At 47.8% G+C, this 27,639-nt stretch overlaps 2 protein-coding genes across 2 annotated transcripts in view; one reads left to right on the plus strand and one right to left on the minus strand.

The window, feature by feature from the left end:
• The window catches only part of SHTN1 (shootin 1), a 905,549-nt gene that overhangs the window by 285,002 nt on the left and 592,908 nt on the right, over nucleotides 1-27,639 (minus strand). The gene's annotated exons all lie outside the window — the stretch shown is intronic.
• KCNK18 (potassium two pore domain channel subfamily K member 18) lies at nucleotides 14,464-27,215 on the plus strand. Its single transcript, XM_050803986.1, has 3 exons — nucleotides 14,464-14,686; nucleotides 18,070-18,198; nucleotides 26,416-27,215. Exons 1-3 carry the CDS (start codon nucleotides 14,464-14,466, stop codon nucleotides 27,213-27,215), a joined length of 1,152 nt encoding a protein of 383 aa, XP_050659943.1.

Genomic DNA, 27,639 nt, shown 5'->3' on the forward strand with positions numbered 1-27,639 from the left:
TCTCTAAAATGGGAATAACAATGGCATCTGTGGCACTACTGACTTACTCAAGATGCATACCACTCTTTTTCCAGCAAAGGCTGCAAATTTAAGTACTATATTTCCCAGTCTCCTTAGCTGTTAGGATTCTGGATACAAATTAGATTAGATTCTAGACAACAAATGCAATTAGGTTTTGGATTCAAAGTAGATGTCTTTCCGCAAGATTTGGAAAGCAGAAGTGTAGTAAAGATGTTTTCCCATCCCTTTGGGACGTTTCTCTGCTGGCAAGCAGGGTCACAGAGGTAAGGTGCTTGTTCAGGGCTGTGCTCCAAGACACAAGACATGTTCTCCAGCCTCCTGACTGTCCAGAAGAAATTTCAGGGCAGGTGGCTTCTTGACTCTGGCTTTCTGATCTCTGGATCTCAGCTGCTGCTGCTGCTGCTGCTGCATGTCCTCATAAACTCAGTGTTTCCAGTGCCAGCCTCTGAGGTAGCAGCTCCCCTGGAGAACCAGGTCTGCAGTGTCTGGGTGTCAAGCCTGCAGGACCAGCTGAGAACCTGCTCCTTTGGGCTTTGCAGTGTTTGAAAGCATGTAGTATCCCATATTAAACCCCTTCCTGCTGAAACACCCAGAGTAAACTATTTCCTCTACTGAGGTCTGGTGCATTCAGTTCTCCATTTACTGTGAAGATTAAATGAGATAATGCATGTGGAGCATTAGCATATCTCCTGGCACCCTGTATGTGTTCAGTAAGTGGTAACTGTGGCTTGTACTGGTCATGGTAATAAATTGGTTACTTGTGACCTAAATTATTAAAATCATGTCAGGGTTTTCAGGCAACCAGCAAACCTCTTTGAACCATATTGTGACAGAACTGTACCTACTCAGTTTTTTCTTAGAATACTTTTGAAACACAACCAACAAACACATAATGAGTGCTGGCCACCACGCTAGCAAAACTAATGAATGAGCAATCATGTATTTGGACTTCGGATGTGCTAGTCCTTGTGCTAAGCAAGTTAAGACAAGCTTTTGAGATGGGTATCATCATAGCCATTTTACAGAAAGAGATACAAGCTCAGAGAGGCTGAGCAATTTGCCCAAGGCTGCACAGCTAGGTAGTGGCAGAGCCTGGTCTTTCTTGGATGCCAGGTCTTCTTTCTTCTCATTCCACAACAGCCTTTTGGAGTTTTTGCGTGGGTTGTTTTGGTTTTTGGTTTGGTTTTTGGATAAAAATCAAGTGTCATTGTTCAGGGCCTATGCAGGCATCCCAGATTTCCATCTTATGAATGGCCCAGAGGAGCCTGTCCATTGCAGCCTTGTCTTCCTCCCAAATGGTGAAGACAGAGAGGCTTGAGCAGCACTGTGCTCAATCTGGTAACAGACTGTGGTCAAGGCTGGACTTTCTCCCCTGGGAAATCTGAGGGACCGATGAGCCCTTGAAGCAGGCCCAGTGCTGGCCCTGGGCCTGGCCTGAGGGTAGCCACCGTCACAGAGGAGGCAGTTCCACAGCTTACACAGGATCAAAATACTTATTTTGAGACGGAGTCTCACTCTGTCACCTAGGCTGGAGTGCAGTCATGCAATCTCGGCTCACTGCAACCTCCACCTCCTAGGTTCGGATATTCTCCCATTCAGCCCCCGAGTAGCCGGGACTACTCCTGGCTCGCTTGCTTATCTATCTATCTATCTATCTATCTATCTATCTATCTATCTATCTATCTAATCTATTTGAGATGGAGTCTCGCTCTGTCGCCCAGGCTGGAGTGCAGTGGCACGATCTCGGCTCACTGCAAGCTCTGCCTCCTGGGTTCACGCCATTCTCCTGCCTCAGCCTCCCGAGTAGCTGGGACTACAGGCACCCACCACCACACCTGGCTAATTTTTTGTATTTTTAGTAGAGACGGGGTTTCACCGTGTTAGCCAGGATGGTCTTGATCTCCTGACTTTGTGATCTGCCTGCCTCGACCTCCCAAAGTCCTGGGATTACAGGTGTGAACAACCATGCCTGGCTGGTGAGAAGCACCTTACCTCTGTGACCCTGCTTGCCAGCAGAGAAACGTCCCAAAGGGATGGGAAAAGCATCTTTACTGCTCTTCTGCTTTCCAAATCTTGCGGAAAGACATCTACTTTGAATCCAAAACCTAATTGCATTTGTTGTCTAGAATCTAACCTAATTTGTATCCAGAATCCTAACAGCTAAGGAGACTGGGAAATACAGTACTTAAATTTGCAGCCTCTGCTGGAAAAAGAGTGGTATCCATCTTGAACTTTCTAACTTCTCCCTAATAAACACAGGCAGGGTTCTGGAGCAGTGGTTCCCAACTCCCAGGCAATGGACACTGTTAGGAACAGGGCACAGGAGGTGAGCAGCGGGTGAGCAAGCGAAGCTTTGTCTCCATTTACAGCAGCTCCCCATTGCTCATATTACTGCCTGAGCTCTGCCTCCCGTCAGGTCAGAGGTAGCATTAGATTCTCATAGGAGCACAAACCCTATTGTGAACTGCGCATGTGAGGGATCTAGGTTGCATGCTCCTTGTGAGAATGTAATGCGTGATGATCTGTCACTATCTCCCATCACCCTCAGATGGGACTGTCTAGTTGCAGGAAAACAAGCTCAGGGCTCCCACTGATTCTACATTATGATAAGTTGTATAATTATTTCATCATATATTACAATGTAATTTAATAGAAATAAAGGGCACAATGAATGTAACATGCTTGAATCATCACCAAACCATTACCTCTGTGGCCCATGGAAAAATTGTCTTCCACAAAACTGGTCCCTGGTACCAAAAAGGTTGGGAGCCACTGTTTGGGAGGACAAGTCAGAACCTGGGTCTACGAAAGGTAACAATTGATCAACTGATTTGATCTGGGGCCTTTGTGTTACTTTCACTGAGGGGTATTAGAAGACTAGGGGTTTCCTGGAAAATCTTGGCTTGGGACCAACCAACTTCTTGGTACAAAATGATCTTTTAAGCTAAGTCAGATCAAGGAGGGACTGTACAGCCTTGAGTAAGTAGGATGTTGGGAAGAGAGAAAAGAACAGAGTTTCTGGGTAATCTCCCCAGCGTACGTTTCTGCTGTTTACTGGCCAAGGGACCTTGGGCAAGTTACTTAGCCTCTCTGAGCCTCAATCTCTTCATCAGTAAAATGGAAATAATAACCTCCTTAGCAAGGTAGAAAATTAGATTATACATGTAAAGTGTTTAGCCTAGAACACTCACAAAATGTGCTAGGAATAAAATTGGTGGATTATGGTTTCAGCCAAGGAACCCACTGGACCAGTGGTTCTCATCCTTGGCTACTCATCAAAGCCACCTTAGGAAGCCTCAAAGGCTACCAGAGCCAGGTGCCCACATGGACCAAATTAAATCAGTGACTGCAACATTAGTCACTGCCGATGACTTAATGAGTCCTGATGGTGGTAGTAAACTTGTTGAGGGTGGCAAAACAATAGAATGAATGTGGTTTGCATGAAGCAGAGCCAGTTGGCCAGGCCTGGGCCACTTACCAGACTGTGAAAAAAGAATAGCATTCTTATTATTTCGATCAATGTTATGGCAGCTGAAAAGTTATCCTTGGTAATATGTAGCATATTTTTTTTTTTGCTATGATAGCATCCTATACTTCTTCATACCCAGCTCATCAAAAATTTATTACTTGCTTTCTATGTGTTAGGACACCTTATACACTTTAAATCATGTAATTGCTTTTAATACATATTTAATTAATCTTCATCTCCTCCATTAAATTGTGAACTCCTTAAGAGTAGAGACTGTATCTGCTTTATTCACCTTTCTAGCTTTAGCACTTATCACATTTCTGAAATCAAGATGCATTTTATAATCTGCACCTGCCAGGCAGCAGCAAGGACTTTGTCATCCCTTCCCATGTGCACAAATTGGGTCACAGTTGTTCACACTTTGTCATTTCGTTTGAGTTATGTCCACTGTTGATAATACAGGCCAGAAAATATAGGTGACATGAGGAGAAGTTGCTAATACTCTCAGAACAAAGGAAAGAAATTTCAACTTAAAAGAGTCTGGTGTGACCAATTTATGTGTTGTGTTGGGTTAACAGTTAGGATGCTAAACTTCAATTTGTCATAAATTTCTTGCTGTCTTGAAACAGAAGCTGAGGAACTTCCAGTAAAATTTGATTTTGATTCAATTGAAGAAAAAAATGAAAGAATTTAGTCAAATTCTTATCAAAATTTGTAGAGTGTGTCTGCAGCATGGCAAAAAACCTAGAAACCACAGTAGAGCACTCTTTAAGACATACTATGGCACAGATAATCTTCATGATCCAGAGAATGAGATTGTGTAGAAAGACATAGGCATCTGTGACTCTGATGCAGAAGCTGACTCATGAACTTGTGCTCTGGTAGCCAGGAGAAAGTAGCAAGAAGCCAGCACTCCTGCTGCAGCAACTTAAAAAAAAAAAAAGACAAATAGCAAAAATCCCATTTTAAAAAAGCATAAGAGAGTTCTGGAAACAAGAAGATAAAATTTCCAGAGTGGAAAGAGCCTTCCCTAGGTAAGCTGGTGGGCACCAGGCATCTTCTGCCCTTTGGGTATTTGGTCATCTGGTCATGGCTGCAGGATTGGGACATGGCCTATGCAGGGACTTTGCTTGGGGAAAGAGAAAACAAGAGAGGTTTCAGTGGTTATTTTGGGGCTAGCACAACAAATTAGAAACTAAAGGACACCAAACATGAGGCTGATTTTCCCATATGGAAAACGATATATTTTAGGGTGATGTGACAGACTGAGAAGCTGGGCTGGATAGAAAGGTACAGTAAAATCCCACTGTGCTTAGGAGATGACGTCTTGCTAGAGAGAAGAGTTCTATCTCAAATATACGGAAAGTCTCCCCCTGAAGATGTTTGCCATATGTTGAGTCTATGTGTGGCAAGAGACTAAGGGCTAAGAGATCCTCTAAAAAGAAAATCTTTCATAACTGAGAAGACCGACAACTGCCGATCTCTCACCCAAAATACTATTCAAAGGGATAATGCTTGAGGGGCCAGAAAAATTGCAAAGATAATAGGACTTAATAAAATTGCAACTTCCCCCAGTTCAATCTATAATTGAGGTCATCAGTGCTTCACCTTATCTTCCAATAACAGGAAGGAGGGACTTTAACTGATTAAAGATGTCATCTGTCTGGGCATGATGGCTCACACCTGTAATCCCAACACTTTCGGAGGCCAAGGTGGGCAGATGACCTGAAGTCAGGAGTTCAAGACCAGCCTGGCCAACATGGTGAAATCCCATCTCTACTAAAAATATAAAAACGTTAGCTCGGTGTGGTGGTGGGTGCCAGTAATCCCAACTACTTGAGAGGCTGAGGCATAAGAATTGCTTGAACCCAGGAGGTGGAAGTTGCAGGAAGCCAAGATTGCGCCACTGCACTCCAGCCTGGGGGATAGAGCAAGACCCTGTCTCAAAAAAAAAAAAAAAAAAAAGAAGGAGAGAGAGAGAATCAAAAGTATATTCTAGATTTCAAAATTAAAATACATGAAATTTAAAGCTTATTAGATTCAAGAGAATAAGGTAAATCACAGACTAAGAGAAAATATGTGCAAAGACATATGTGATAAAGGACTGTTATCCAGAATACACAAATAACTCTTAAATTTCAACAATAAGAAAAATTTCAATAAATATACACACCTACTATGTATTCATAAAAATTAAAAAAAGAAAAAAATAACCCAATTTAAAAATGGGCAAAAATCCTGAATAAATGCCTCATGAAAAAAAATATACAGCTGGCAAATAAGCATATAAAAAGTTATTCAACATCATATGTCACTGGGGAATTGCAAATTAAAATGACAATGAAATATTCTATATCTCTATTAGAATAGCCAAAATGCAAAACACTAGTAACAGGAACTCTCATTCATCAATGGTGGGAAAGCAAAATAATACACCCACTTCATAAGACAGCTTGGCAGTTTCTTTCTTTCCTTTCTTGCTCTTTTCTTCTTCTTTTTTTTTTTTTTGAGATGGAGTTTTGCTCTTGTTGCCCAGGCTGGAGTGCAATGGCATGATCTCCACTCACTGAAACCTCCGCCTCCCGGGTTCAAACGATTCTCCTGCCTCAGCCTCCGGAGTAGATGGGATTACAGGTGCCCGCCACCATGCCCAGCTAATTTTTATATTTTTGGTAGGCATGGGGTTTCACCATGTTGGCCAGGCAAATCTCGAACTCCTGACCTCAGGTGATCTACCCGCCTCACCCTCCCAAACTGCTGGGATTACAGGTGTGAGCCACCACGGCCAGCTGTGCAAGACCATCTTTTTCTGAAAGAATTGTCCTTTGCCCATAGCCCCTACATAGCAGACCACATGACTCTTGCCAGAGCAAAGCCAGTGGGGCCAGAGGTGGAGCCCCTACCCAAGAGGTGCCCATCTGGGGGCCGAGTGTGTGGGCTGGGTCAAATAAACAAGCTTTGGAGGCTGGCTTTCACTCCTGCTCTCTCTACCAACTTTTTTTTTTCAGACTTTATTTCTTCAATTCCCACAGTCTCTCCTAAAGTGATTAAACCTGTAGGCCATGAATAGCAAGCTGGCCATACAACTGGATTGTAACACAGCAATTGGATTTTAGGTACCAATGCTGTGTTCATGTAGGAGTGTAATTGGCTTCTCATTATTCTTAAAAGAGTTGGTGGGTACTTTGTGACTAAGTAGCCCACCTCCGAATGCCAGAGAGAGAGAGAGAGAGAGAGAGAGAGAGAGAGAGAGAGAGAGAGCAGGTGTCCATCAGTCAAGCAGCCAACAAGCACTTCCAAGGCCTGCTGGAAGCCAGATGATGTGAGGGTACTAAAGGTCCCCCACAGTTCCATGGAAGGAAAGGATGTAGATAGATGAATTGCTATACTTAAATATGGGTGCAGGATGAATTACAAAGTAAGATACAAACTCTCTGTGCCTTGCGGAGTCAGAAGAAAGATGCCATGAGCCAGCACAGCCCATGCAGGGCTCATAAAAAAAAAGGAGCTCACAAGATGGCAAAGAGAAGTAGAATAATGGCCAGCTGAGAGCGGATCAGTGCTAACAGGTCTCGCTGAGAGCGGATCAGCGCTAACAGGTCTCGCTAAGGGCACACTTTCTAGTTCCTGAGGGTGGAGTGGCTGGACCTCACGGTCCTGACTTTATCTACAATATTTCCCTTCTCTTGTGGGTTCTCACCCATTCTGGCTACCATCATCACATTGGCCCAACATGGAACTCCAAAGTGATCTGAGTTCCTTTTGTTTTTAGGAGGGAGGAATTTGTTAACAGTCCCATAGTTTACCCAGCCCCTTTTCCTTGGGAGGAAGGCGGATGGGTTAGGTAGAGGCCTCTTTGTGAAGCCTACATCCCTCTATGAATGAGGCAGCAGGTAGCCATCAGTCAAGCTGCCAACGAGCACTTCCAAGGCCTGCTGGGAGCCAGATGTGACAATGGAGCTCACACTGGTTGCTGCTGCTGCTGCAGCACCTGGGGAGGCCGTGCTTTCCCTGCCTGTCACAGTCACCTGTGCTGTTATAACAAAATGCCCCAGACTGGGTAATTGATAAAGAACAGAACTTTGTTGCTCGCAGTAGTTCTGGAGGCTGGAAGTCCAGGTGCAATGTGCCGCCAGTGTTGGGTGAGGACTTTCTCCACCGATGGCACCCTCTTGTGGCAGCATCTTCCCATGGCAGAAGGCAGAAGGCAGAAGGCAGAAGGGCAAAAAAGTCCTGGCTAGTTCTCTCCAGCCCTTTTATAAAGGCACTAATTCTATTCATGAGGGCTCCACCCTCATGATTTAATCACCTCCCAAACGTCCCATTTCCTTTTTTATTTTTATTTTTTTGAGACAGAGTCTGGCTCTGTCGCCCAGGCTGGAGTGCAGTGGCCGGATCTCAGCTCACTGCAAGCTCCGTCTCCCGGGTTCACGCCATTCTCCTGCCTCAGCCTCCTGAGTAGCTGGGACTACAGGCGCCCGCCACCGCGCCCGGCTAGTTTTTTGTATTTTTTTAGTAGAGACGGGGTTTCACCGTGTTAGCCAGGATGGTCTCGATCTCCTGACCTCATGATCCGCCCGTCTCGGCCTCCCAAAGTGCTAGGATTATAGGCTTGAGCCACTGTGCCCGGCCCCATTTCTTAATACTAAACATTGGGTCTCAGATTCTAATATATGAATTTTGAGGGGACACATACATTCATACCGTAGCACTCCCCTAATCCTGGATTAGATGGATTCATCTTTGGCTGACAGAACATTACCGGCTTTCTCCACTGTGTGCACTGTACCTGCCTGGAGTGAGGTACCCCATTAGGTCTCAGGCCACAGGAGGTGGCTGTGTTAGTCTGTTTTCATACTGCTATAAAGAACTGCTCGAAACTGGGTAATTCAGAAAGGGAAGAGGTTTAATTGACTCACAGTTCCACATGACTGGGGAAGCCTCAGGAAACTTACGATCATGGTGGAAGGTGAAGGGGAAGCAAGGACATTCTTCACAAGGCGGCAGGAGGGAGAACGAACACAGGAGAAACTACCAAACACTATAAAAGCATCAGATCTCATGAGAACTCACTCACTATCACGAGAACAGCACGGGGGAACCATCCCCACGATTCAATCACCTCCACCTGGTCTCTCCTTTGACACGTGGGGATGATGGGGTTATGGGGATTATGATCCAAGATGAAACTTTGGGTGGGGACACAGCCAAACTGTATCAGTGGCTTTAAAGCTTGATTTTATCTTATCTGCACCTTGTGCAACCCGTGTGCTCTGCAAAAGGATGGCTCATATAGAGGGGAAAAAACTTGTTATCATTTCCATCCTCAGGAACTAGAAAGTATGCCCTTAGTGAGACCTGTTAGCACTGGTCCGCTCTCAGCTGGCCATTATTCTACTTCTCTTTGCCATCCTGTGAGCTCCTTTTTTAATGAGCCCTGTATGGGCTGTGCTGGCTCATGGCATCTTTCTTCTGACTCCACAAGACACAGAGAGTTGGCATCTTACTTTGTCATTCATCCTGCACCCATATTTAAGTATAGCAATTCATCTATCTACATCCTTTCCTTCCATGGAACTGTGGGGGACCTTTAGTACCCTCACATCATCTGGCTTCCAGCAGGCCTTGGAAGTGCTTGTTGGCTGCTTGACTGATGGCCACCTGCTCCCTCTCTCTCTCTCTGACAGGCATGTAGTGCGGAGGAGTGGCTGGACCTCACGGTCCTGACTTTATCCACAATATTTCCCTTCTCTTGTGGGTTCTTGCCCATTCTTGCCACCATCATTACATTGGCCCAAATGTGGCCAAATGACTCTTGTATACTTGAGACAAGACTGGAATGTTTCAATAAAAACTGAAACTGGGAAATAGACACACGGAGTTACACACAACTAGATAATCTGGCTAGTAATGTGCTGGAGTTCACTTACCTTCAGCTTGTGGCTCATCAGTGTCCCTCCCTCCCAGTTCCCTGTTGGTTTCTAGATGATGCATGACATTGTGATACCCACCATCAAGGAGGATGGAGACACAGGGGTCTGTGAAGTCGTTCTGTACACTATTCTAGATACTCGAAGTATTTTTGAAAAGACTTAAAATAAGGAGTAAAAATACATTTTCAGACTTTCACCATCTAACACTTTTCTCCATTAACACTGACCTCACATGCATTAAATAACACTTAGAATGCCTTACCTAAAAAGTAACAAATAACTTGACTACTTGCTCTTTTTTGTTTTTTAGATGGAGTCTCACTCTGTCGCCCAGGCTGGGGTGCAGTGGTGCGATCTTAGCTCACTGCAAGCTCCGCCTCCTGGGTTCACATCCTTCTCCTGCCTCAGCCTCCAGAGTAGCTGGGACTACAGGCACCCGCCAGCATGCCTGGCTAATTTTGTATTTTTAGTAGAGATGGGGTTTCACCGTGTTAGCCAGGATGATCTCGATCTCCTGACCTTGTGATCTACCCGCCTCGGCCTCCCAAAATTCTGGGATTACAGGCATTAGCCACCACGCCCGGCCACTCATTCTTATATTTAAACTTTTTCTTTTCTTTTTTTTGAGACAAAGTCTTGCTCTGTCACCCAGGCTGGAGGGCAGTGGCACGATTTCAGCTTACTGAAACGTCTACCTTCCAGGTTCAAATGATTTTCATGCCTCAGCCTCCCGAGTAGCTGGGATTACAGGTATGTGCCACCAATTGTTTGTATTTTTAGTAGCCAATTTCTTTGTATTTTTAGTGGAGACGGGGTTTCACCATGTTGGTCAGGCTGGTCTCAAGCTACTGGCCTCAAGCAATCTGCCCACCTCGGCCTCCCAAACTGCTGTAATTACAGGCATGAGCCACTGCACCTGGCCCTAAAAATTAATTCTTGCCTTGAATCAAGAATCATGGGAGCACACTAAGCTGTTTTTCAAAAGTAATGGCCAGGAAAGACATACCGCATTTATGGATTGAAAGATTCAACACAGTAAAGATGTTGCATCTGCCCATATTGATCTCTAGATTTCATGTAATCCCTATCAAAATCTCAGCAAGGTTTTATGTATACATAGATAAGATGATTTTTAAATTTATAGGGAAAAGCCTTAAAAACAGTTAAAACAATCTTGAAAAGAGAATAAGGCAGGAGAAATCACTCTATCTGACATTAAGACCTACTACACAGCTACAGGAATTAGAAAGTGTGCTATTGGTGAAGGGCTATGTGCTATTGATGCATCGGTCAATGGAACAGAATAGAAAACCCAGAAACAGACCCACACAAATATGTTCAACAGATTTTCCAGAAAGGTGAGAAACAAATTCAATGCAGTGAAGACAACCTTCTCAACAAATGAAGCCCGAACAATACAGGCATCCATAGGGTAAAAACGTGAAGCTTAACCTCACACTTTACCAGAAATTAACTCAGAATGGATCACTGACTGAAATGGAAAACACAAAACCATAGAACTTTTGAGAAGATAGCAGAAAACCTTGGGCATTCAGGGCTAGGCAAAGAATTTTTACACTTGACTCATCTGGGAGGCTGGATACAGATGGAGTGTGGGAGCAGGACGTGCCGGGAGACTGGTTTGCTCAAGGCTTGGAGATCTTGCCTTCTCTTTCTTCAGGGTGGTACAGGTGCAATGAAGCATTTGCCCTTTTCTGGAAAATTATGCAACTACATGTCGTCTTCACTTTTTCCCATCTCCAGAACTCTAGGCTCTGCAGTGTTAGAATTCTTGGTCCCCAAGGGGGACACACTCATCTGGAAACCCAGCAAGGGGTGCATTGAATACACCTTATGACTGCTCCCTGGGCACTTTGAGATCCTTGTGTCCAGGAACCAGCAGGTAAGAAAATGGGTGGCCATCTTGTCAGGGGCTGATATGTTTTGACTGTGTTCCACCCAAATCTCCTCTTGAATTGTAAGTCCCATAACCCCCATGTGTCATGGGAGGGACCAGATGGAGACAACTGAATCATGGGGTCGTTTCCCCCATCCTGTTCTCACGATAGTTTGTTCTTACAAGATCTGATGGTTTTATGGGGGCTTCCCCCTTCGCTGGGCACTCACTCATTCTCCTTCCTGCCACCCTGTGAAGAAGGATGTGTTTGCCTCCCCTTCCGCCATGATTGTGAGTTTCCTGAGGCCTCCCCTGCCATGCTGAACTGTGAGTCAATTAAACCTCTTTCCTTTATAAATTACCCAGTCTTGGGTAGTATCCTTGCAGCAACATGAGGACGGACTAATACAGGGGCAATTGACCTGGTCAGCAGGAGGCAGGGCTGCTTTCACACAAGGAGGGCAGAGAATAATATAGGTGGAGCTCAGGTGACTCACTTAGGTACCTCTTGGTACTTCTTACCCAACTGTCTGTAAGTGGACAAGCACAAGCAGCCCCAACCGGAAAAGGATGTGGTTACCAAGGGCTCAGACCCCCCCAGGGATGAGGATTAGGATCATTCCATCGGGTAAGCCATTGAGACCAGTAGAAGAGGTAGCAGAGGGCAAGGAAAAGTTAGAATGAATAGTGAAGGAAGGAGATGATGAGTGTCAGTTGCAGCCTTGAGACTGGTGGCAGTAACAGGGGCTGTTTGTTCTATGAACTTCCTTCTTCTCAGCTTGCCTGCAGGGGGTCAGTGCAACTTCATAATAGCCATCCAAACTTATTGATCTTGTGTTTATCATTCCTTCAATGTTTCAAATGCGAATCATTGCACTAGTCAACATGCCATCCCAGCTCACTGCTGGTGACAAGTTTAATAGTTGGGCAGCCACCTTGCACCAAAGGCTACCTATATATCATCTCCTTACCACTTCAGTATTGAGGGACCCAGTCCTCAAACCCCATCTTAGCTTTTTTTTTTTTTTTTTTTTTTTTGAGACAGTCTCACTCTGTTGTTCATGCTGGAGTGCAGTGGTGTGATCTCAGCTCATTTCAACCTCTGCCTCCCAGGTTCAAACAATTCTTGTGCCTCAGCCTCCCAACATAACTGGAATTACAGGTGTGCACCACCACACCTGATTTTTGCATTTTTAGTAGAGATGGGGTTTTGCCATGTTGGCCAGGCTGGTCTTGAACTCCCGGCCTCAAGCAATCGCTCTCCTCGGCCTCCCAAAGTGCTGGGATTACAGGTGCAAGCCACTGTGCCCGGCCCCCATCTTAGCTTTTTGAGCAGGCTTTCTCAGACCACTTCTGGTGCCAACTACTGTTGGATCCTCTGGGAAGCAGACACCAAGACAGAGTCATGATTGCAAAAGCTTTATTGGGAAGACTGGTAAAATGAAAACGAAGGAAGTAGATGGAACAGGGAAAGTCTCTGGATCATAACGCAGACTAACAAGGTCTCTGTAGACCAACGGGCCACTCTGGAACAAAGACTGCAGGTTGGAGGAGTCCTGTATTGGGCAGAAATGAATAGGCCCTTGGGTCCCCGCCTTGTTTAGTCAGTAGGCACAGGCTTCTCCAAGAAGAGGGCTTGAAACCAGTAGCAAACCCTTAGAGAACGAAAGGGGCTGTCACGAACCATGCTCTTCAGAGCTGCACAGCGAGTCCTTTCTGGAAGAGGGATCTAAACCTGCCTGCATCTCCACAGCTGCCATCTGAGGCACTTTTTACCCCCACTGGTTGTCAAACGATCCTTTATTGAAGTATTTTCCTTTGTGCTTAACAAGCTGGGCATTCCGCTGTATCATTGTTGATGTCATGAGGGTGGTGACCATCAACATGGCAGCCCACAGACAGTGCAGTCCCCAGGATCTCTTTAATTGTTCCAGAGAGTTCCCTAACTAAATATCGGAGCTGCATCTGTCAGGCAATGTTGACATTCTCATGAAATGATATTTTCATTGTGCTTAATGTTTTTCTGTTTCTTTCTGTCTCTTGGCGGTTCCTTGAGGGCTTTGATGATCAAGGCAGAGGCAGAAGGTACTACCTTAACCTGTGCCTGTCTGTTCTGAATGGTCAGTTTCACTGTCATCCTCAGATCCTTCAAGTCACTGGTTGCCCTAACAATGTCATTACCAATGTGTTTTGGAGACACAGGGGGTTGATCTTAGGGGCCAGCACAGACATGGCACCAACATCATTCCCAGTGTACCTCAGACTTTAGTCTCGTTGGGGTCAAACTTAGGGTGCGGGGTGGAGGTAGCTGGTGTTGGATGAACCTGGATTCAGGACGACCAAAAAAAGTTGCACGCTGGCCTACTCTGAACTGAAAATTGAAAGCTGGGGCACCTTTTCTCATGGCAGACAAAGGCATAGCTGAGGAAGTCCAAATGCACAAGCACAGGCCTCGCCCCTGCTTGCATCACATCTGCTAATGCCCAGCTGGCTGGAACAACTGAGATGACCTGCTGTAAAGCCAAGTTCAAGGAAGTACTCTGCCCACCGTGAGGCCACGGCAAGAGGGGGTATGCAGCAGGGCAGTGAAGCATGGGGACCAGTAATTAGATCCACACAGGATAAAGGTCCTTTGGAAACTACTGAGCTCTGGCCGCATTAGTTACTCTCGTTACTGTTACTATTATTAGTTACTACTATTATCACCTGTCCAGGAGACCAGGTACCCTAAGCCAAGTGGTGTCACGGGCAGCTCTCAGGAAAGAATCACTTGACTAAATGCCAAAGATCAGGTTTGGGATCTGCAATTCAAAACTGCAGTTCGGGGACAGAAAAGATTAAACGAAGCACAAAACCACCACCACCACACTATCCTCCCAAAGCCCCTTCCAGGCAGCTCCAGGGCCGGCCCAGCGGATCAATAGCAATCTGGGGTGCTAGGGAGGGCGCCATCTGAGTAGTTCGGATGAACTGAACATGATGAGTTGCCGGCTGCTTCCCGAGTCCTTGGGGAAGCACACGCACCATCCACTTAGTGCTGGAGCCTGGCTGTTCTCCGGGCACTCCTACCCCATCTTCCTGGCGGGGCTTAGATGCTCCTGCCTCTTCCACCAGCAACTCTTCCCCTGCATGCTCCAGGGAGGATGGAGGCCTCCGGGCACCCCCAGGCCAGGAGATGCTGCCCAGAGGCCCTGGGAAAGCTCTTTCCTGGCTTCTGCTTCCTCTGCTTTCTGGTGACCTACGCCCTGGTGGGTGCTGTGCTCTTCTCTGCCATTGAGGATGGCCAGGTCCTGGTGGCAGCAGATGATGGAGAATTTGAGAAGTTCTTGGAGGAGCTCTGCAGAATCTTGAACTGCAGTGAAACGGGTAGGTGCCTCACCGGGACAGGGTGGGCCTTTTCTCCGTGGTGGCATCAGTCCCCTGAGAGCAGAGGGCTGCCTTCCAGGAGGCTGGGTCTGGGAGCTGCCTGCCTGGATCCTCCTCATGCCTGGGCACTCTAGGCGAGTAACTGCTTTCTGAACCTCTGTTTTCTTCTTTGAAAAGTGGGGAGACTAACCACCTTTTGGGGTTGCTGCGAAGAATGCAGGAAAGGCCCTGAGCACCCAGGAGGTGCTCGGGAAAGACCAGCTCCCCTTCCTGTGTCTCAGCTCCCAGCCCCATCCAGACCAGCAGCCTCAGGGGAGGGTGGATTACTGGGAATTGGGTGGGGTGGGGTAGGGTGTGTGGGTGAGCAAATCTGGGCCTGGGGTTGGGGGGCTAAGCTGCTTCTCAGGACTATGTCTGCCTGACCCAGGATTCAGTTTGCAGGGGTGAGAAGTTAGGGAACAACCCAAATTGGGTTTGAATCCCAGCAGGAGCACCAGCTCCCCACACCCCCACTTCCTGTTTTAAAGTCCTTTTCTGCTGTCTGGCTCAGGTGAGTGGGGAGGTGCTGTGAGAAGACCTGGGGGAGGGGCGGGGGTCCTGGCTTTTGTCCCGGCTGCTCTCCCAGCTTGCTCCGCAATCTGTGGAGGCAAAGCTTTGTTCTCTTTGGGCCTCAGTCTGCGGGAGAGAAGGGGATCCCCAATCTCAGGCCTGGCGGTCACAGGGACCCTGTGAGAAGCAGAAGAGACAAGGAACATTCTGGCTCTTGGAAGACAGAAGGCACTTTATAGTGTCCTTATTGCATTTTCTTTGTATTTATCACTTGTTTCTACTCTGTGTTCCACAAAGGAAGCTTGTTATTATATTCAACAGAGCAAGATAAAACAAGGGAGAGTAGATAAATGAAAGACAAATGAAACCAGACTCAAAGTCAGCAGAAGAACAGGGTGCAGGGAGCTCCTCCCCTCCCACTCTGGTGTGGGGGCTCCTTCAACATCCCCGACCTTGCTCTGGGAACAGGTGTGGCTCCCAGGGACAAGAGGCTGGTCCAGGGAGGCAGAGTACCCTGTCTGTGGAGGGTCCTACTCCCTGCATCCTTGCCAGACGGGAGCCAGCCTGCTCAGTGAACCTGGGAAACTGCTATCAAAGGGACACTGTACCATCTCAGGGTCTAGACTACCAGCAAGTTCAAGGCTCTCCAAGCCAGCAACACATCAGAATCACCCAGGGAGACTGCCTAGAGTACACATTCCCAGGCTCTTCTCCAAACCCACTTAATCAGGATCTCCAGGGCTGGGTTGGGCGTCTTAAAGTTTCCAGGATAAGCACCGTGGCTCACGCCAATAATCCTAGCATTTTGGGAGGCCAAGGTGGGAGAATCAGGCCTGCGCAACAAGGCGAGACCCTGTCTCTACAAAATGTTTAAAAATTTAGCCAGATGAAGTGGTATGCACTTGTAGTCCCAGCTACTTGGGAGGCTGAGGTAGGAGGATCGCTTGAGCCTGCGAGTTTGAGGCTACAGTGAGCTGTGATTGTGCCATTGCACTCCAGCCTGGATGACAGAGCCAGTCATGTCTCAAAAGTAAATAAGTAAAAATAAAGTTTATCGGGTGATTCCAATGCACAGCAGGGTATGGGAACGCAGAGCTGGTCCCACTCCATTTGGTACCGATTTTCACTGGAGATTAAAATGTTCCATAAGGGTTAGTTGCATGTAGACCCTGTGGCAAACACTTCACACGTTCTCTCACCTAATCCTCACACGAAGCCTATATGTTGGGTAGAAGTTGTCCCTTTTTTACAGATTAGGAAATTGAGGCCTTGGGAGGTTAAGCAATTTGTCTAAGTTCGCAAACTAGAAAAATGGACCCAGGGACTTAACCCCATGTATTTGGATTCCAGAGCCTGAACCTTTCACCACCATCTCAGGCTGTCTCTCTGATGGGGAAACTGAGGCTCAGAAAGCAGCCTCTTGTCCACAGTTACAGAACTTGTCAAGGTCAGAGCTGGGTCTGGAATTGAGGTGCGTAGACTCCCAGGCTGGTGCCAGTTAAAAGGAATAGTGACTTCCTGCTGCATGCCAGGCTCAGTGCCATTCTCTTCAGGCTGAACTAGTCTAGCAGGTGGCCTCTGGGGTCCCAAAGTCCACTGGCTGCCCAGGCCAATTGAGCCATTCAGGAACCTCTCTGGGAAACCAGGATTCCCAACCCTGCTATTAGCCCTGGAACCCAGGTTTAGGAAGTCAAGTTTTCCCAGCCCTGGAGGAGACACTCACAGGTAGCTGGTGCCCAAAGATCACAGTATGATGGTATGATGATCAAACTCCATCAAGTTTTTATTTTTATTTTTCTAGACACAGACTTGCTCTGTCACCCAGGCTGGAGTGCAGTGGCGCTATCTCAGCTCACTGCAACCTCCACTCCCCAGGTTCAAGCGATTCTCCTGCCTCAGCCTCCCAAGTAGCTAGGACCACAGGGTGTGCCACTAAGCCTGGCTAATTTTTGCATTTTTAGTCGAGACAGGGTCTCACCATGTTGAAAGACTGGACTTGAACTCCTGACCTCAAATGATCCGCCCACCTTAGCCCTCCAAAGTGTTGGAATTACAGGCGTGAGCCATCATGCCCGGCAAACTCCATCAAGTGTCATAACCTCCAGGAGTGGGAATGATTTGCATCTGTGTAACAGCTTGCTTTTCCTAAAAGCCTTTTGCTTTTAGTACTTGAGAACCCTGTGTGAGAGGCAGAGCAGAAGTTATCTTCCTTTGAAAGATGAAAGAGGCGGGGCGCGGTGGCTCACACCTGTAATCCCAGCACTTTGGGAGGCCGAGGCAGGTGGATCACGAGGTCAAGAGATTGAGACCATCCTGGCCAACATGGTGAAATTCCGTCCCAACTAAAAATACAAAAATTAGCTGGGCAGGGGTGTGGTGGTGCACCCCTGTAGTCCCAGCTACTTGGGAGGCTGAGGCAGGAGAATTGCTGGAACCAGGGAAGCAGTGGTTGCAGCGAGCCAAGATCACACCACTGCACTCCAGCCTGGCAACAGAGCAAGACTCTTGTCTCAAAAAAAAAAAAAAAGAAAGAAAGAAATGGAGGTTCAGAAAAGTAAAAGGCAAAGACTACATAGCCCCCCATGGGCCTCTCTGTTAGGTGCTTTTCTCACAGGGCTAAGTGGCCTCCTTATCTCCATGGGGACCAAAGGCAGGACCCAGGCTGCAGAAATATTTTAAAGGAGGGCTTCAATCACCAAGCTTTGGTGTTGATACTGACCACAAGGCGAGGGGGCTGCTGGTCCTTGGGGAAGACTATCCCCCTTTCACCGGGGCGGGGCTTGTCTTTACCAGCAGAACCTTTCCCTCAAACTCTTGGTCGTGTCTTTCTCCAGTGGTGGAAGATAGGAAACAGGATCTCCAGGGGCATCTGCAGAAGGTGAAGCCTCAGTGGTTTAACAGGACCACAAACTGGTCCTTCCTGAGCTCGCTCTTTTTCTGCTGCACAGTGTTCAGCACCGTGGGTAAGTGCAAAGCCACAGGCCCCCTCACGGTGGCCCTGTGAAGGGTGGGCTTCTGGGTGGCAAAGGACACTGGAATTGGGGTGTGGAGATGGCCCTCCTCTCCCTCTCTTCTTCCCTCCCTTCCTCAAATCTATATTGCACACCTACAAATAGCAGCTGCACTGGCCGACACTTTTGCACTGAAGATGCACCAGGCCCTGTTATAAGACCTTTATGCTGATTAGCTCCTCTAGTCCTCACCATGAGGTGGGTGCTGTTATTGTTCCCATACTCCAGCAGGTCTGTCAATTTCAAAAAGTCACACAGTTCACGTGCGTTTGAACCCAGCCACTTGGGTCTAGACCCAGCACCCTGCTCCCTCTCTGTATGCATAACTTTCTATGCACCTGGCACATAGAAACTGGGGGGGACATGCTTCCCCACCCTTATGGGCAAAATGTTGGTTTAGTGGCCCCTTTGAGGACATGACCATTGTGGCTGGAGGGCAGAGAATGGTCAGGAGAGTGGTGGGGGATGCTGCAGCAGAGCTAGGCCTCCTGGGCTGGGGGTGTGATGCCGCTGGGTCAGCAGTTAACTAAGGTCCCTCTGGTGATTAAGGGCTCACTCTGAGCTGGCTGGCCCAGCCCCAGCTTCCCTTCTGATGGGGCAGCAGTGGGGCCAGGTTGCAGGGGCCAAACCAGGCCTGGCAGGAGCCTCCCCTGCCTGGGCAGGGGTCACAGGAGGTGATGGAGCTGCCCTCAGCCACAGGGCCGGAGCCCTTGGGTCAGAGTCCCCACCAGGAGCACGGCCCATCACTCAGCCCGTGCCCTTCTCGGCTGGCAAAAGGGACTGCGGGCCTTCTCCTCCTTCAGGAGAGCAAGTGCTCATCCCTAGGAGGGCCTGGCCCACAGGGGTTGCAGAGAATGGATGGGGCCCCTCATGCTGAAGGTCAGGGTGGAGCACAGCGGCCAGCCTGGGTCGAAGCTGTGTAATCTCCAGCAAGGGACGTCGCCCCTCTGAGCCTTTTACTGGGACCCGTAAGCACTTCTAGACCTGCCTCTCAGGGTTGGCTGATGGCTATGCATGTAAGTGGCAGCCAGGATGCCTTCAGCAGTGACGAACAGAAAACCCAACTCAGCTGGCTTAAACTGCAAGGAGAATGTCGCCTTCCAAGTCAGAAGTCCAGTGTGAGGATGGCTCTAGGCTGATACGCAGCTCATGTCCAGTGCCCATTTGCAGTCACGGCACTGGGCATCAGGTTTTCTCCATCCTTCTGCCCACTGGGCCACATGAGGCCACCAAGGTCCACATCCCATCCGAGCATCACTGTGTCTTATACAGAAAGGGGGGCTGCTGTCTCTCTGCATGGTTCATCAGCAGCAACGATGTCTTCCCGGGAGTCTCCCACTGGGCCTCCCATCCACCTCTATGCTGGTCCCAGGCAGGGGGATTGGAGCACCAGGATGACTAAGACTAATCGGATCTGCTCCTAAATCAGCTGGGGGAGCAGTGGGTCTGCAGGGAAGAAAGGAGGGAATGGCTGCTGGGTGGGCAACTGGGCACCCAGCTTCAGAAGTAGCCCCCATGTGGTTTCTCCCGTTCGCCTGAATGCTTTTTTTTTTTTTTTTTTTTTTTTTTTTTTGAGGTGGAGCCTTTTTCTGTCACCCAGACTGGAGTGCAGTGGCACAATCTCGGCTCACTGCAACCTCCACTTCCCTGGTTCAAGTGATTCTCATGTCTCAGCCCCCAAGTAGCTGGGATTACAGGTGTGCACCACCACACTCAGCTAATTTTAATATTTTTTACTAGAGATGGGGTTTCACCATGTTGGTCAGGCTGGTCTCGAACTCCTGACCTCAGGTGATCTGCCATACTTGGCCTCCCAAAATGCTGAGGTGCTGTACAAAGGGGCTAGAAGCTATTAAGTTTACTTTATCTTTTTGTTTTCCTTAAGCTTTTTTTTTTGTTTTGAGACAGAGTCTTGCTCTGTCGCCCAGGCTGGAGTGCAATGGTGCCATCTCTGCTCACTACCACCTCAGGCTCCCAGGTTCAAGCAATTCTCTTGCCTCAGTCTCCCAAGTAGCTCGGATTACAGGCACCTGCCATCATGCCTGGAATTTTTTTTTTTTTTTTTTTTTGAGACAGAGTTTTGCTCTTGTTGCCCAGGCTGGAGTGCGATGGCGCGATCTCGGCTCACTGCAATCTCTACCTCCCGAGTTCAAGCAATTTTGCTGTCTCAGTCTTCCGAGTAGCTGACTATGCCATGCACGGCTAATTTTTGTATTTTTAGTAGAGATGGGGTTTCATCATATCCATCAGTGTGGTCTTGAACTCCTGACATCAGGTGATCCGTCCGCCTTGGCCTTCCAAAGTGCTGGGATTACAGGCATGAGCCACCACACCAGGCCATGCCTGGCTAATTTTTGCATTTTTGTAGAAACAGGGTTTCACCATGTTGGCCAGGCTGGTCTTGAACTCCTGACCTCAGGTGATCCACCTGCCTCGGCCTCTCAAAGCACTGGGATTATAGGCGTGCTCCACCGTGCCCAGCCTCCTTAAGAATTTAGATTGGTCCAGGTGCCCTGGCTTATGCCTATAATCCCAGCACTTTGGGAGGATGAGGTGAGAGTTGGAGACCAGTCTGGGAAATACAATGAGACCTCGTCTCTACAAAAAATTAAAAAATCAGTTGGGAGTGGTGACGTTCACCTGTAGTCCCTGCTACTCAGGAGGCTGAGGTGGGAGCATCACTTGAGCCCTGGAGGTTGAGGCTGCAGTGAGCCATGATCATGCCACTGCATTCCAGCCTGGGAGGCAAGAGTTGGCCTGGATGGCAGAGTCTGTCTCTGGCAGAGTCTGTCTCAAACAAGCAAACAAACCCGAAAAAACCTTAGATGCATCTGAGGCAGGATTTCTCAACCTCAGCACTATCAGCCTCTTGCATGGGATAATTCTCTGTGGAGGAGGCTCCTGTGCAATGTAGGATGTTGAGCAGCATCTCTGGCCTCCACCCACCAGATGCAATAGCACTTTCCCCACTGTCCCCACCCATTATGGCAGCCACAAGTCTCCAGGCATTGCCAAATTTCCCTTGGGGGACAAAATTGCCCCCGTTGAGAACTGATCTATTGCAATCGTTGTCAAAATGTGGTCCCTGAGTAACATCGATATCACTGGGAAACTTGTTAGAAATGCAAATTAATTCTCAGGAGCCATTCTAGACCTACTGAGCCAGACACCATGGTTGTGGGGCCCAGCAATCTGTAGTTTAGAAAGTCCTCCATGTGATTCGGATGTGTGCTAATGTTTGAGAAGCATGCCCTGGCTGCATGTCAGAGTCACCTGCAGAGCTTTTGCAAGCTCCCATGTGCGGACTCTGCCCTAGACCAAACAATTAGAATCCCTAGGGACCAGGCCCAGGCATCAGTATTTTCCAGGACCCTCCAGGTGATTCTAGTGGAAGTCTAGGCTGTGAGTCACTGATCTAATGGAAATGCATTAGCTTGGCTTAAATTCCAAGAAGGCCATGCTACTGCCCATTGTACAAGTCAATTAGGACATCATGCCGCCCAGAAATTACAACTGGAAGAGGATGTTGGGGAATGTTCCGCACTGTCCAAAATCAATAATGGTGTTTGAAAGTCCCTCTGGTAATACTGCTTCCTGCCCTGCATCTCTGGATCATCTGAAATGCACCTGGCCTTAATGCTAAGAACAGGATACCTGACAGGTGTGAGGTCAGTCAATCCCCAGTCATTCCCAACTGGGTCAGCCGTCTTGGATTAGAAAGGAAAGTGCATGGGCTATTAAGTACTTACAGGCTAAGTACAGTGAACTGATTGTATCAAAATATATGAATGCATTCTAAGAAATAGAGTTCCATTATGCATTTCGGCATTCAGTAATTAGGATAGTTAATACATTCCATTTGTAGGGGTTGTGTGCTCTCTGAGACCTGCTTCCTTGAAACATTTTCAGGAATGTGACATATTGCATATTTTGGATTACAAAAGTATCTCACCCAGAGGCAGCCAAAAAGGCTTTGTTTATAATCCTGTAAACCCACCTTCACCAACGACAGCAGTGGATTCCGGTGGATTCACAGTGCCTGCTCTGTGCTCAAATCCCAGCTCCTTTCAGACACTCCAATCCAAACCATCCTCCTGTCTTGAGATTTCTGCCAAAATTGTCTAGCCAGTCTCTACAGGTCTCTCCTCTCAGCTCCTGCCTTAGCCAAAGTCCCCTTCATCTCTCACCTGGGCAGGAACCATAGCCTCCCCACTTATCTTCCTGTGTCCATCTGAAGCCCTCCAGTATACTGTCTGTGATGCAGTCAGGATGATCTTTTCAAGATGCAAACCAAGTCAGGAGTGGTGGCTCACTCCTGTAGTAAGCCCAGCACTTTGCAGGGCTGAGGTGGGCAGATCACTTGAGGTCAGGAGTTCAAGACCAGCCTGGCCAACATGGTGAAACCTTATCTCTACTAAAAATCCAAAAATTAGCCAGGCATGGTGGTACGCCTGTAGTCCCAGCTACTCAGGAGGTTGAGGCAGGAGAATTGCTTGAACCCAGGAGGTGGAGGTTGCAGTGAGTCAAGGTCACGCCTCTTCACTCCAGCCAGGGTAAAAGAGCAAGATCCCATCTTAAAAAAAAAAAAAGATGCAAACTTGATTTTGTTTCCTGTGGCTGCTGTAATAAATTTCCACAAACTCGGTGGCTTGAAGCAATAGAAATTTATTCTGTCAAGATCTGGAGGCCAGAAGTTTGAAATCAGTTTTACTGATTTCAAAAATCAAGGTATTGGCAGAGCCATGCTCCCTCTGAGGCTCTAGGGGAGGACCCTTCCTTGGCAGCTTCTGGTGGCTGCCAGCATTCCCTGGCTTGTGGCCACATCACTCTGGTCTCTGCCTCTGAGGTCATATTACCTCCTTTTCTCTGTGTGTAAAATATCTTGCTCAGGCTCTCCCTTATCAGGACACTTGTAATGATACCTAGGGCCACACACACAATCCAGGATAACTTCCTTATCTCGAGATCCTTAATCATGTCTACAAAGACTCACTTTCCAAATACGGCAGCACTGACAGATTCCAGGAATTAAGACTTGGCTATATTTGGGGGCTGTCATTTTTCAGCCTTCCACACTGATCAAGGCGCTCCCCCATCTGCCATGGAAGCCGTTAGATGCTGCCTACCTCCCGGCCTCACCTTGCTCCCCTCCCCTACCTCCCTGTACACTGGCCACACTGGCCTTCTCTTGGTTCCTTAAACCTGGGTGACAGCTATACTCAGAGTGACATCTTGGTGAAAAATTAGAAAACCATATCCCTTGCTAGGCAGACACAGCCCAGTGCCGCGAGCCCTGAGCTCGGTAAGTGCACAGAGGCTAGGTTTCAGCTCCCAGTCACCCCCTTGGTATATGTGCAGTACACAAGTTGCCCCACTGTCGCTGTATGGATAGCCCTTTGTCAAACCTGCCATAGGGTCTTTGCACAGGCTGCTTCCTCTCTCTTCACCTGGGTAGTTCTTGGCCCCCTGCCAACATCAGCTCAAAAATCCCCTCACAGGGAAAATCTTTCCTGGGCCCAAATCCAGGATGGATGCCTTGCGGTTGTTTTTTGTTTTCTTTTGAGCCAGGGTCTTGCCCTGTCACCCCAGCTGGAGTGCAGTAGCACAATCTCAGCTCACTGCAACCTCTGCCTCCTGGGTTCAAGTGATTCTCGTGCCTCAGCCTCCCAAGTAAGCTGGGATTACAGGTATGCACCATCACACCTGGCCAATTTTTGTATTTTTAGTAGACACAGGGTTTCACCATGTTGGCCAGGCTGGTCTTGAACTCCTGACCTCAAATGATCAGGAGCCTTGGCCCCCAAAGTGCTGGGATTACAGGCATGAGCCATCGCGCCCAGCCCAGGATAGGTGCCTTTGTTCTAATCATTCATGGTCTGCTTTTCCACTTCCTGTTATTGATCTCCATTTGTAATTCCATACCCATTAGTGTGATTTTTAAAATTAATGTCTGCCTCTCTTACCAAACCAGAGGCTCAGAGGGGTCATATCCCATATCCATTTTGCTCAGCGCTATGCCCCCAGTGCATGCAGTAAGCACTCAATAATGAATGAATGAATGGATGCATGCAAATACAGTTAACCGACACTGCCATCGAATGGTACCTAGTGGAACCAGCCAGAGTGGCATGGAGTGCTCTGGGATGGATGCAAACTGATGAGACTGTTTCAGGGCCACAGCTCCCTCCCGTACTTGGGACTCTGGTGAGGGTGGACAACCTGAATACCCACCTGCTCTTGGACGGCAGAGCCCGAGGCCAAAGTGTGCCACAGGGAGCTGCACTTCTGGAGGAAGTTGGGGCTTAGCCAGCTGAGGAGTTGCCTTCAGATTAATTTACATAATTGGGCTGGGTTTTTCTGTATTAATCATCCTTTATGACATCAAAATTAAACACAGGCATTAAATATAAAAGTTTTGTCCTCTGCTTGTTGAAGTCATTGATGCTTGCCTGCTCCAGCATATCTAGCCACCCGTGCTGTGGGGTTTGAGGTCTGTCTGCTCCCGCCCATCTGTCGGTGCAAGGGGAGGGGAGGGGCTCCCAACGGGGATGGAGACCTCAGCTCATCCCTTCCTTTGTTTTGCTGCCGGGTTCTCTCTGATTGAATGGTCCTGCCCCTGGATGCTCCTGAGGGTGACAGCACTGGTTGGGGACCTGAGAGTCCTGTGGATTTGACCCCAACTCCACTGCGTATCACGTGTATGCTCACAGACAAGCTACTTCGTTTCTCTGTGCTTCAGTTTCCCCACCTGTGAATGGTGATAACAATACCTCCCTATGAAGGCTGACTGACGCCCAGCCCACAGGAAGTGCTCACTAGGCAGCTAAGGTCTGGAGGGTGAAGACACCAGTTATCAGTTGTGCACTGTGTGTCAAGCACGGGCCTCATGTAATCCTCCCAGCTAGTCAATATGCAAAGTAGGCATTGTCATCCCCATCTTACAGATGAAACCTGAAAATGTGAGCAGTCAAGTAATTTTTTTTTTTTTGGGAGACAGAGTCTCGCTCTGTATTTTTTAGTAGAGATGGGGTTTCACCGTGTTAGCCAGGATGGTCTCGATCTCCTGACTTTGTGATCCACCCGTCTCGGCCTCCCAAAGTGCTGGAATTACAGACTTGAGCCACCGTGCCCCGCCGCAGTCAAGTAATATTATCATAAATAGTAGAGCTGGGATTCAAAGCAAGGTCAGTCAGAACCTAGATGCTGGGAGGCTAATTGCTTCATTAGGAACATGTTTGTCTAATCTGCTAGGCAACAAATAGCTCTGAGGGCAATTGTATTTTACTCATCTTCCATCTTTCTGTTTTTCCTAATACTATACACACTGCTGAGCACACCGTGGGGACACAATAAGTGCCTCTTACGTAGAAACAAATAGCCCAGTCCTCTTATGGAGGACAGGAGTGGCTTTTTTTTTTTTTTTTTTTTTTTTAAGATGGAGTCTTGCTCTCATTCTCCAGGCTGGAGTGCAATGGCACAATCTCGGCTCATTGCAACCTCCACCTCCTGGCTTCAAACGATTCTCCTGCCTCAACCTCCTGAGTAGATGGGACTACAGGCGCCCGCCACCACGCCTAATTTTTGTATTTTTAGTAGAGACGGGGTTTCACCATATTGGCCAGACTGGTCTCCAACTCCTGACCTCAGGTAATCTGCCCACCTTGGCCTCCCAAAGTGCTGGGATTACAGGCACGAACCACCACACCCGGCCAAGGGCGGCTTCTTAAAAGCCAGCACCTTCACAGAGAATAAAAGTGGCGTTGGATATGATTACAAAGCCATCCATCCTCTCTCACTTGTATTCATCCTGTCCTTCCAGGTCAGCTGAGGCCTTCCTTCAGGGGGTGCTCAGAAATGGCCAGAGCAGAATCAAAGGCAATCTGTCCACCCCAAACCTGTGCTGGTCCCCTGCCAAGGACATTTCAAGTCAAAGACCTGGATATCAGTTGCTCCTCATCCTAAAGGGAAGCTGGGTTTCACTCCTTTCCCTCCCAGCAAAGCAGGCCTAATGCCAGACCAGTGGCTGAATGATTTGAGATGAGTATTTTCAAAAACATTGTGTAACATGTCATGCCAAGGAGGGGAAATGGCAGAAGGTCTCTTTAAAGCTTTTTGCGGGGGAAAAGGGAAGGGGCCAGATGCAAACTCTAAGTCCATCTTCTTTTTCAGGCTATGGCTACATCTACCCTGTCACCAGGCTTGGCAAGTACTTGTGCATGCTCTATGCTCTCTTTGGTATCCCCCTGATGTTCCTCGTTCTCACGGACACAGGTGACATCCTGGCAACCATCTTATCCACATCTTATAATTGGTTCCGAAAATTCCCTTTCTTTACCCGCCCCCTCTCCAAGTGGTGCCCCAAATCTCTCTTCAAGAAAAAACCAGAACCCAAGCCCGCAGATGAAGCTGTCCCTCAGATCATCATCGGTGCTGAAGAGCTTCCAGGCCCCAAACTTGGCAAATGTCCTTCACGCCCAAGCTGCAGCATGGAGCTGTTTGAGAGATCTCATGCGCGAGAGAAACAGAACACACTGCAACTTCCCCCACAAGCCATGGAGAGGAGTAACTCGTGTCCTGAACTGGTGTTGGGGAGACTCTCATACTCCATCATCAGCAACCTGGATGAAGTTGGACAGCAGGTGGAGAGGCTGGACATCCCTCTCCCTATCATTGCCTTTATTGTTTTTGCCTACATTTCCTGTGCAGCCGCCATCCTCCCCTTCTGGGAGACACAGTTGGATTTTGAGAATGCCTTCTATTTCTGCTTTGTCACGCTGACCACCATTGGGTTTGGGGATACTGTTTTAGAACACCCTAACTTCTTCCTGTTCTTCTCCATTTATATCATCATTGGAATGGAGATTGTGTTCATTGCTTTCAAGTTGGTGCAAAACAGGCTGATTGACATATACAAAAATGTTATGCTATTCTTTGCAAAAGGGAAGTTTTACCACCTTGTTAAAAAGTGAAGGGTTCATTATCTCTCAGATGACAGACACTGGCTGAGCTGGTTTTCTTGTGTTGTCTTTCAGGGTCAGGTAGCCTGTCACCTGAGACCCTGAGTCTTGGAGGCAAATCCCTTATGAGAGCCGAGTTCACTCTTGAGGCCCTGCAGAAATTTGGCCAATGCCCTTTGTGTCAGGGCATTAGGAAAAAAACTATCACCATTCCCCAAAGTCCAATTAATGTATCTGTCCTCCTTTTTTAAATGCACCACCTCATGTAGATGAAGCAACCTTATGGATGCCACTGCTTTTCTTGAAATATGAGAAACAAAACACCTTTATTCTTGGAAGTTGTACTTTCAGTTAAATTAAAATCTTCCTGAGCTGTTCTTTGTTACCCAAAAAAGAACTAGTGTGAACATTCTCTTTTCTTGAATGACTGCATGAG

Source organism: Macaca thibetana, chromosome 9, assembly GCF_024542745.1.
Source record: "Macaca thibetana thibetana isolate TM-01 chromosome 9, ASM2454274v1, whole genome shotgun sequence".
NCBI classification, from domain to species: domain Eukaryota; kingdom Metazoa; phylum Chordata; class Mammalia; order Primates; family Cercopithecidae; genus Macaca; species Macaca thibetana.

What these genes read in the sequence shown, in the direction of transcription:
- KCNK18 (XM_050803986.1), top strand. Translation starts at nt 14,464, where the DNA reads ATGGAGGCCTCCGGGCACCCCCAGGCCAGGAGATGCTGCCCAGAGGCC. An exon ending in CTTGAACTGCAGTGAAACGG is followed by an intron (nt 14,687 to 18,069) that starts GTAGGTGCCTCA and finishes GTCTTTCTCCAG; the next exon opens with TGGTGGAAGATAGGAAACAG. An exon ending in CACAGTGTTCAGCACCGTGG is followed by an intron (nt 18,199 to 26,415) that starts GTAAGTGCAAAG and finishes CTTCTTTTTCAG; the next exon opens with GCTATGGCTACATCTACCCT.